General features: G+C 42.7%; 1 protein-coding gene across 2 annotated transcripts in view; it reads right to left on the bottom strand.

Annotated features, from left to right (window-relative positions):
* Positions 1 to 1,338: 1,338 nt before the first annotated feature.
* The window catches only part of XRRA1 (X-ray radiation resistance associated 1), a gene marked incomplete at its 5' end in the record, with an annotated part of 44,009 nt that continues 36,020 nt past the window's right edge, over positions 1,339 to 9,327 (bottom strand). For both annotated transcript variants that reach the window (XM_081154199.1, XM_081154200.1), the window contains 4 exons: positions 1,339 to 1,824; positions 2,231 to 2,336; positions 2,532 to 2,647; positions 3,359 to 3,545. In XM_081154199.1, coding sequence (XP_081010325.1) covers positions 1,571 to 1,824; positions 2,231 to 2,336; positions 2,532 to 2,647; positions 3,359 to 3,545 — 663 coding nt within the window. In that variant the 3' untranslated portion in view covers positions 1,339 to 1,570. The remainder of the gene's footprint in view (positions 1,825 to 2,230; positions 2,337 to 2,531; positions 2,648 to 3,358; positions 3,546 to 9,327) is intronic.

Raw genomic sequence — 9,327 nt, 5'->3', positions numbered from 1 at the left:
ACATGTGTAAGCAGGAGCTAAATGATCTGTTGTGTTTACAAAAAGCTTCCTGCCTTGAGGTTGGGATAGGATGTTCCCAGGCACCTTTCAGGCCTGAGAGCCTATGGTTTGATAATGCTTCCAGCTGAAGGGAGCAGTCCAATTCCCCAGAACTGGAACCTAGCAGGGTTTAGTGTGAATGATGGGGTGATTCTCCCTCCTGACATTAGGGGAAGGGTGGTTTGGGGCCCCAGAAGATCCAAGGTGGTGAGTCAGCACATGTTCCCACACAGGACTGCTGCTGTGGGTGACACTGTATTCGCTGTATTGCCTGTGTGACTGACTTTGTAACTTGACACGTGTATATGACTATGAATGAGAATGTGTCTGGTATGGCGAATATTTAACTGGCCACATGTATAAGATGGGTTAAGTATGACAGGATGCAAATATTCTGTGTGCTAATAGAATCTCACATTTGAAATACAGCATATACTCTGTGCTCCTGTCAGAGCTGTGGCTATAAGACTATATTTCTATAATCACCATAATTACAACTTAGGTTGTGGAAGTTGGTGTCTTACCGAGGATCCTTAATTCTCATGCCACTGCTTCCTGGACCCTGGGAACTGCAGGCCTGCTCTCCAGGTCTGAATTGTAGGCACCTCCAGGAGAGTAGCATTATGAATAAGGGTCCAGGTGACTATCATACCCAGCATCTATCCCCAAATGCACATCGCTGGAATTCAGCCCCAGTGGCTTTCTCCAGATCCTCCTCTGTAGCAGGTGCTGGCTACTGGGCACTCACAAGAATGGGACAACCCCATAGGCTGCCTTGGCCAGAACTAGTTTACTTACATGAGCCCAGGGTCTGTTTTAGAGCTGCAGCCCATCATGCTTACATATGGGATTTCAGTTTGTGTCCTGGATTAGAATACCTTGGGAAACTCCATGTAAGACCTCTCCTCAGCTTGTCCCAATTTTGTGGCCATGGCTATCTGATAAGGGAATTCCCAATCCTCCCTTCCTTCCCCACATTTGCCCTCAGTAGAAAAAACTGCCCAACAGAAAAGGCACCATTTCTGGTGCTTTTTGGCCTCAATTTTGCCCCCACCTCACGCCCCCCAAGCACACACTTTATTGGCTGTGGGTGAGTTAACTTCTCTGAGCCTTAGATTCTGTGCTACTTGACTATGCTATCAACTCCATTTTCTATCCTAGTGGTCAACGCAGCTCTGTTGGATGCATGTGACTCAGGCAGGTTTCCCACTGGACTCTAGGGATATGCATCAAGCCAGGATTTTTTCCCAGTGTGACAGCCTGGCACAGGCTCCAAGAAAGAACGTGGTCTACCCTGTTCTGTGCACCCACTCTTTATTTGCTGCTGGGCCAGGCGCCGGATCCTGCCGGGCCTGGGACGGGAGGTCCTGATGAGCTCCCCACTCTGCAGCCAGCCAGAAAGGCTGAGCTGAGCTCTGAGGCTGAAGCCTCCCAGAGCCAGTCCTAAGGCTCCAGCTCCATGGAGGGTGTGGAGCCCTCAGGGAGGGCGTGGGGTGCAGGCCCGGTGGCGCACATGGCCCTGTATGCAGCTCTAGCCTTTTGAGTCACTGGCTGTGGGTTCTGGGCAGAACTCATCCACGAACTGGAGGAAGCGGCCGAATTTAGGCTGGCCCTCGCTCAGGGCCGGCTGGGCTGAGGGTGGCACTGCGGCCCTAAACACCGTCTGCAGGGAGCAACGCACCAGCTCCCGGTAGCGTGCCTGAAATTCCTTCAGCAGCCGCTTGGCCTCCAGGTACTGCTTCTGGTTCACCAGCCGCTGCTCTGTCCTCTGGCGCAAGACAGCTCCTGCAGGGGGAGAAGCCAGGAGGGGCAGCAGGCTTGCTTTGGGTCTCGCCTAGCTGAAGGCAGTTGGGGCTGGATCCAGAGTTCCCAGAAAGTGGGATAGGGTGAGAGAAGGGTGTTCAGGAAACTAACTGAAAATAGCCTCTCCATTTGGGGCATTAGGAAGCCAGTGATGTCCCCTCCTGATTCTATCTCAAGCCTTAGTTCTAGTCTATAACATGCTGTGTGACTTTAGGCAAGTCCCTGCCTCACTCAGGCCTCAATTTTTCCGTCTGCACATGGGAAGGGCTGGGGCAGATGTTCCTAAGGGCCCTTCCTGCCTGAAACAAGCCTTTGCCTTATACCAGTAGATGAGTAAACTTCTAGATCTTGGGTTCTGGCAGTTGAGAACTGGGGGCCAGAGCCATACCTAGTGGAGCCTCTGTAATGTTCCAGGAGTCCCGCATGCGAATGAGGACGTCATCCAGCAGCTGGGCTCGAGTCTTTCGTGGGGGTGGAACAGGGATCCTCTGGGCCTGACAAGGTAAGAGAGGAGGGTGTTATCCCAGTCGTAGGCCTCACCTCCTCATACAGTCACAGCCATAGGCAGGGAAGCAATTGGGGGCTCTGGGAAAGCATGACCCTTAGAAGGCCTGGAAGTGACAGCTACCTCTGTCCTTGTGGAGGCCTTGAGGGGGGGTATCTGTATACTCAGTGACATGCAGGTTTACCCGTTTTTCCTTGGGAACATAGGGTTTCTGAAGAGTGTCCAGCTTGGGCCTGGAGGAGGAGTATAGGAGTGGGTGCTTCAGCATGTGCTGCAGGGCCTTTGCATTCTTCTGGATTCCTAGGGCAGGAAGGCAAGGTGGAGTCCAGGCACTTCCCCCTCCTCCTAAATGCCTCCCCAATTTCTTTATTCCCCATAGAATAGCAGCCCTGGGTAAAAGGATGAGAAGCCCCACATCTCTCCCTGGTATTTTGCAGTGTCAGAAGTCCCATCATTCATTCGGTGAGTGCCAGTCCCCTATGAGCAAAGATCCCAATGGGAAAATAGCATTGGAGTGGGGAAAAAGACTGACTCCAATGTAACTCTGTTAACCTCAAGGGGGTTACACTGCAGGGACTGACACCCAAGAGAGCACAGCTAAGTGCCACTTCCTTTGAAAGTGCCAATATTATTAACACATCAGTCTGAAATAAGGGGTTCAGAGAGGGCACTGCTTCCCTTGCCTCAAACCACATAGGGAGGATTCTGGATGTTTAATTTGGGGCTTAACTGGGAATCTGGCCAGTCTGGTGGTTTGTTCAGCAAATCCTTCCTGGAGAGACTTTTCCAACTGTAGCTGGGTCCAGACTGGCTGGAATCTTGGAATAGCTGTGGCTCCCCAAAGCCATTTAAGGCCCAGGCCAGGGGTCCTGACATGTAGGGCTCCAAATCAAGACACCCTCAGGGGCCCTTTGACAGGCATTCAGATAGAAGATAGCACACTGGTCTCTCAAAGGATCTTGCACTGGCCTTGGCTTTGCACTGACTTGACCTGGCATTCTCTTCACATACCCTTTGGTTCAATGAAGGCTGGATCAGTCTTGGCTGTCAGCAACTCCTTATAGCCATGGTACTTGCTGGATAGTGAGGCAGATTGAAGCTTCCTCCTAGTCTTCTTCACCTCTCTGGGTGCTGGTCTTTGGTCTTTTTCCACCTCTGAGTCATCCCTCTCGAGGTTGGAGTAAGACATCCCACTCACCTGTGCCCAGGAATAAAAACATATTCATTCCACTAACACTTCTTGTCATCAGCTCTGTGTGGGTCCCCATGCTGGGCCCTGTTAATGGCAAGAACCAAGACTTGAGCGATAGGAGACAAACATGAAAATGGACAATGGCCATATACCCTGATAAATGCTGTAACTGAGGGGAGCACAGGGTTTCCAGGTGAGCCCACAAGAAGCCCTAACCCAGCCTGGGGTGACAAGAAGCTTCCTGGAGGAAGTGATGCCTTAGCCCAAACTAAGTCTTGAAGAACCAGGAGAGCCATTCCCAGGCAGGGGTGGGGAGAGGTGTGGGCTACAAGAGATGAGAAAGGAGGATTGTTGCAAGGAAGGAATAGCATGATACTATTATAGCAAGGTGCACAGGTAAGACAGCAAGGTGCATTAGGGGAACTTAATATTCATAGTTGGAGTGTACCATAAAGAGGCTGCTGGAGCAATAATCAGGGACCAGATCAGGAAGGACCTTTAAATGCCAAACTGAGGGTGTTTGTTTTGTCTATAATTTTTTATCCTCACTGTGATGGACAGCAAGGAGTTTTAAGGGAGTGAGTGAACACTGAATCACATTTTAAGCCTACCTCAATTCGTTTTATAAGAAACAACTTCATGAAACCTGTATTTCGTGTAGGGAATGTAGGTATACCTATTATTAAAGCTTATGGCTGACTAAAAAGAAATAGAAAATCTGAATAAACCTATAACGAGATTGCATTAGTAATTTTAAAACTTCCCACAAAGAAAAACCGAGGGCCAGATGGCTTCAGTAGTGAATTCTACCAAACATTTAAAGAAGAATGGATAAGGTAGCAGAAGACACCCAATCAGAGCAGCAAAAAGAAAAAAATTTTAAAAAGTGAGGATAGTCTAAGGGACCTCTGGGATGATATGTCCCATAGCAACATCTGTATCATAGGGGTTCCCGAAGGAGAAGAAAGAGAACAAGGAATCGAGAACCTATGTGAAGAAATAATGGCTGAACATTTCCCTAACCTGGTAAAGGAAAAAGATACACATGTCCGGGAAGCACAGAGCCCCAAACAAGATGAACCCAAAGAGTCCCGTACCAAGACACATCATAATTAAAATGCGAAAGGGTAAAGAGAGAAACTTAAAAGCAGCAAGAGAAAGATAGCTAGTTACCTACAAGGGAGCTCCCATAAGACTGTCACCTGATTTTTCAACAGGAACATTTTAGGCCAGTAGAAATTGGCATGATCTACTCAAAATGATGTAAACAAGGACCTACAACCAAGACTACCCTGCAAGGCTATCACTTAAAATTGAAGGTGAAGTAAAGAGCTGCCCAGACAAGAAAAAGCTAAAGGAGAGTTCATTACCACCAAACCAGTATTACAAGAATTGTCAAAGGGTCTTCTTTAAGAAAGAAAAAAAAAAAAAAAAAGACACTTATAAAAAATAAAATGGCAATAAATATATATCAATAATCACTTTAAATGTAAATGACTTAAATGCTCCAATGAAAAGACACAGAGTAGCTGAATCAATAAGAAAACAAGACCTGTGTATATGCTGTTTACAAGGGATCAACCTCAGAACAAAAGATACAGACTGAAAGTAAAGTGTGAGGGCCTGGGGGCTGGTGCAGTGTGGAGGGGATCAATGGGAAAATGGGGACATCTATAATACTTTCAACAATAAAGATAAAACATTTTATATATATATATATATATATATATATATATATATATATATAATTTCATGGAAATGAAAAAAAAACTTGGGTAGCAATACTTATATCAGACAAAATAGACTTTAAAACAAAGGCTATATAGTCTTGGCCGGTTTGACTCAGTAGTTAGAGCATAGGCCTGCTGACTGAAGGGTCCCGGGTTTGATTCCTGCCAAGAACACGTATCTTGGTTGCAGGTTTGATCCCCAGTGCTACTCGGGATGAGTGTGGGAGGCAACCAGTCCATGTGTCTGTCTCTGTCTCTCTCTGTCTCTCTCTCTCTCCTTCCACTGTCTCTCTAAAAAGCAATGGAAAAAATATCCTCGGGTGAGGATTAAAAAAAGTAAAAATAAAATAAAACAAAGGCTATAATAGGAGACAAAGAAGGACATTACATAATGATAAAGGGATCAACCCAAGAAGAGGATATAACCCTTGCAAACATTTTTGCACCCAACATAGAAGCACCTAAGTATAAAGCAAATCTTGATGAACATAAAGGGAGAGAGCAACAGTAATACAGTCATGTAGGGGATTTTAACACCCCATTGACACTAATAAATAGGTCTTCCAGACAAAAAATATCAACAAGGAAACAGCAGCCTTGAATGACACACTAGACCAGATGGATTTAATTGATACAGGGTGTGGCAAAAGTAGGTTTACAGTTGTTCATAGGGAAAATAATACAAGAATAAACTTTGTCCTATGTATTCACAACTGTAAACCTACTTTTCTCCCACTCTATTTTCAGAACATTTCACACCAAAGTAACAGAATATACATTCTTTTCAAGTGCACATGGATCATTTTCTAGGATAGACCACAGGTTAGGACACAAAAGTCTCAGTAAATTTAAGAAGACTGAAATCATATCAAGCATCTTCTCTGATCACAATAGTATAAAACAAAATATCAATTACAATGAAAAAAACACCAAAAAACAAATTAACACATGGTGGCTAAATAACATGTTACTAAACAATGAATAATTAACAATAAGATGAAGAAAGAAATCAAAAGTTTGTCTCACTGAAACCAAGAGCTATTTCTTTGAAAAGATAAATAAGATTGACAAACCTTTAACCAAGAAAAAGAGGACCCAAATGAAAAAAAATCAGAAACAAAAGAGGAGAAGCAACAACTGACGCCACAGAAATACAAAGGATTATAAGAAAATATTACAAACAACTATATGCCAACAAATTGGGCAATCTGGAAGAAATGGACAAATTCCTAGAAACATATAATCTTCCAAAAACTGAATCAGGAAGAAACAGAAAATCTGATCAGGCCAATTACAATGAATGAAATTGAAGCAGTCATCAAAAAACTCCCAGCAAGCGGTGAAGGCCTGGGGAGGGAGCAGGAGTAGGGGGAGGGGGTCACTGGGGCAAGAGGGAAAGACATCTGTAATACTTTCAACAATAAAGATAAATTTTAAAAAACCAAAAAACTCCCAGCAAACAAAAGTCCTGGACCAGTTGGCTTCATAGGTGAATTTTACCAAACATTGAAAGAAGAACTAACACCTATCCTATTTAAACTATTCCAAAAAAATTCAAGAGGAGGGAAAACTCCTAATTTCAATTTACAAGGCCAGCATTGTCTTAATTCCAAAACCAGATAAAGACACTACAGAAAGAAAATTATATGTCGATATCTCTGATAAACACAGTGCAAAAATCAACAAAATATTAACAAACCAAATCCAGCAATACGTTTAAAAGGTCATACACCATGATCAAGTAGGATTTATTCCTGGGATGCAAGACTGGTACAATATCTGCAAATCAATGAATGTGATACACTACATAAATAAAATGAAAGATAAAAATCACATGATAATATCAAGATGCAGAAAAAGCATTTGACAAAATCTAGCATCCATTTGTGATAAAAATTCTTAGCAAAGAGGGAACAGAGGAAACATACCTCAATATAATAAAGGCCATATATGACAGACCCACAGCCAACATCATTACTCAGGAAAAACTAAAAATGTTTCCCTTAAGATTGGAAACAAGACAGACATCTGCTTTCACCACTCTTATTCAACATAGTCTGGAAGTCCTAGCCACAGCAAGAAGAAGAAATGAAAGACATCCAGTTTGGAAAGGAAGAAGTAAAACTGTCATTATTTGCAGATGAGAAGCTACAGTATATAGAGAACGTGAAGGACTTACCAAAAAAATTACTGGAACTGATAAATGAATTCAGTAAAGTAGCAGAATAAAAATTAATATTCATAAATCAGTTGCATTTTTATACACCAATAATGAACTATCAGAAAGGGAAACTAAGAAAACAATCCCAGCCCAGCTGGCGTGGCTCAATGGTTGAGCATCGACGTAGGATCCAGGAGATCAAGGTTTGATTCCTAGTCAGGGCACATGCCTGGGTTGCAGGCTCGATCCCCAGTAGGGGGCGTGCAGGAGGCAGCCGATCAATGACTCTCTCAACACTAATGTTTCTATCTCCCTCTCCCTTCCTCTCTCTGAAATCAATAAAGATATATTTAAAAAAGAAAAAGAAAATCCCACTTATAATTGTTTCAAAAAAATACGTAGGAACAAATTTAACCAAGGAGGTAAAAGACCTGTACTTGGAAAATATGAAGATACTGAAGAAAATTATTGAAGAAAATACAAATATATGAAAGCATATGCTGTGTTCATTGACAGGAAGAATTAACGTCATTAAAATGCCCACACTACCCAAAGCAATCTATAGATTTCAACACAATTCCTATCAAAATACCAATGGCGTTTTTCATAGAACTAGAACAAATAATCCAAAACTTTATGTGGAACCACAAAAACACCAGAATAGCCTCAGCAATACTGAGAAGGAACAAAGTTGTAGGTATCAAGCTACCTGATATCAAACTACACTACAAGGCCATAGTAATCAAAACAGCATGGTACTGGCACAAAAACATATATAGATCAATGGAACAGAAATAAACCCACACTATATGATCAATTAATATTTCACAAAAGAGGCAAGAACATATAATGTGGTAAAAATGGTCTAGTCAGTAAATGGTACTAGGGCTCTACCTGGTTTGACTCAGTGGCTGGAGCGTTGGCCCACAGACTGAAGGGTCCTGGATTTGATTCCAGCCAAGGGCACATGCCTCGGTTGCAGGCTAGATCCCTGGCCCCGGTTGGGGCATGTTTGGGAGGCAACTGATCGATGTGTCTCTCTCGCATTGATGTTTCTCTCTCTCTCCTACTCTCTCTGGAAAGCAGTGGAGGAAGTATTCTCAGGTGAGGATTAAAAATAAAAATAAATAAATAATAGATAAATGGTGCTGGGAAAATTTGATGCATATAAAAAAATTTAAATGAAACCACCTTCTTATGCGTACACAAGAATAAACTCAAAATGGATTAGACTTAAATGTAAGACTCAAAACCATAAAACTCCTAGAAGGAAATATAGACAGTAAAATCTCTGACATCTCTCTTAGTGATATTTTTTGTGATATATCTCCTTGAGGCCAGAGAAACAACAAAATTAACAAATGGGACTACATCAAACTAAAAAGTTTTTGCACAGCAAAGTTTTTGTTTTGTTTTCAACAAAACAAAAGTCAGCCTACTTACTGGGAGAACCTATTTGCCAATGATACATCTGATAAGGGTTAATACCCCAAATTTCTAAAGAACTCATACAACTCAACACCAAAAATCAATCCAATTAAAAAATGGGCAGAGGACCTGAACAGACACTTCTCCAAGGAAGATGTACAGATGGGCAATAGACATGAAAAGATGCACAATGTGATTAATCATCAAAGAAATGCAAACAGAAACCACAATCAGATATCACCTCATACCTGTCAGAATGGCTACTGTCAATAAATCAACAAATGACAAATGTTGGCAAGGATGTGGAGAAAAGGGAACCCTTGTGTACTATTGGTGGGAATGCAGACTGGTGCAACCACTATGGAAAACAGTATGGAGGTTCCTCAAAAAATTAAAAATGGCTCAGCCACTCCACTTCTGGGTATACAGCTGAAGAAACCCAAAACACTAATTTGAAAGAATATATGCA

Source organism: Miniopterus schreibersii (assembly GCF_964146895.1).
Source record: "Miniopterus schreibersii genome assembly, chromosome: 12".
Classification (NCBI taxonomy): Eukaryota; Metazoa; Chordata; class Mammalia; order Chiroptera; family Miniopteridae; genus Miniopterus; species Miniopterus schreibersii.
Note: the sequence above shows the minus strand (reverse complement) of the source record. Positions and strands in the feature narration are given on the sequence as shown.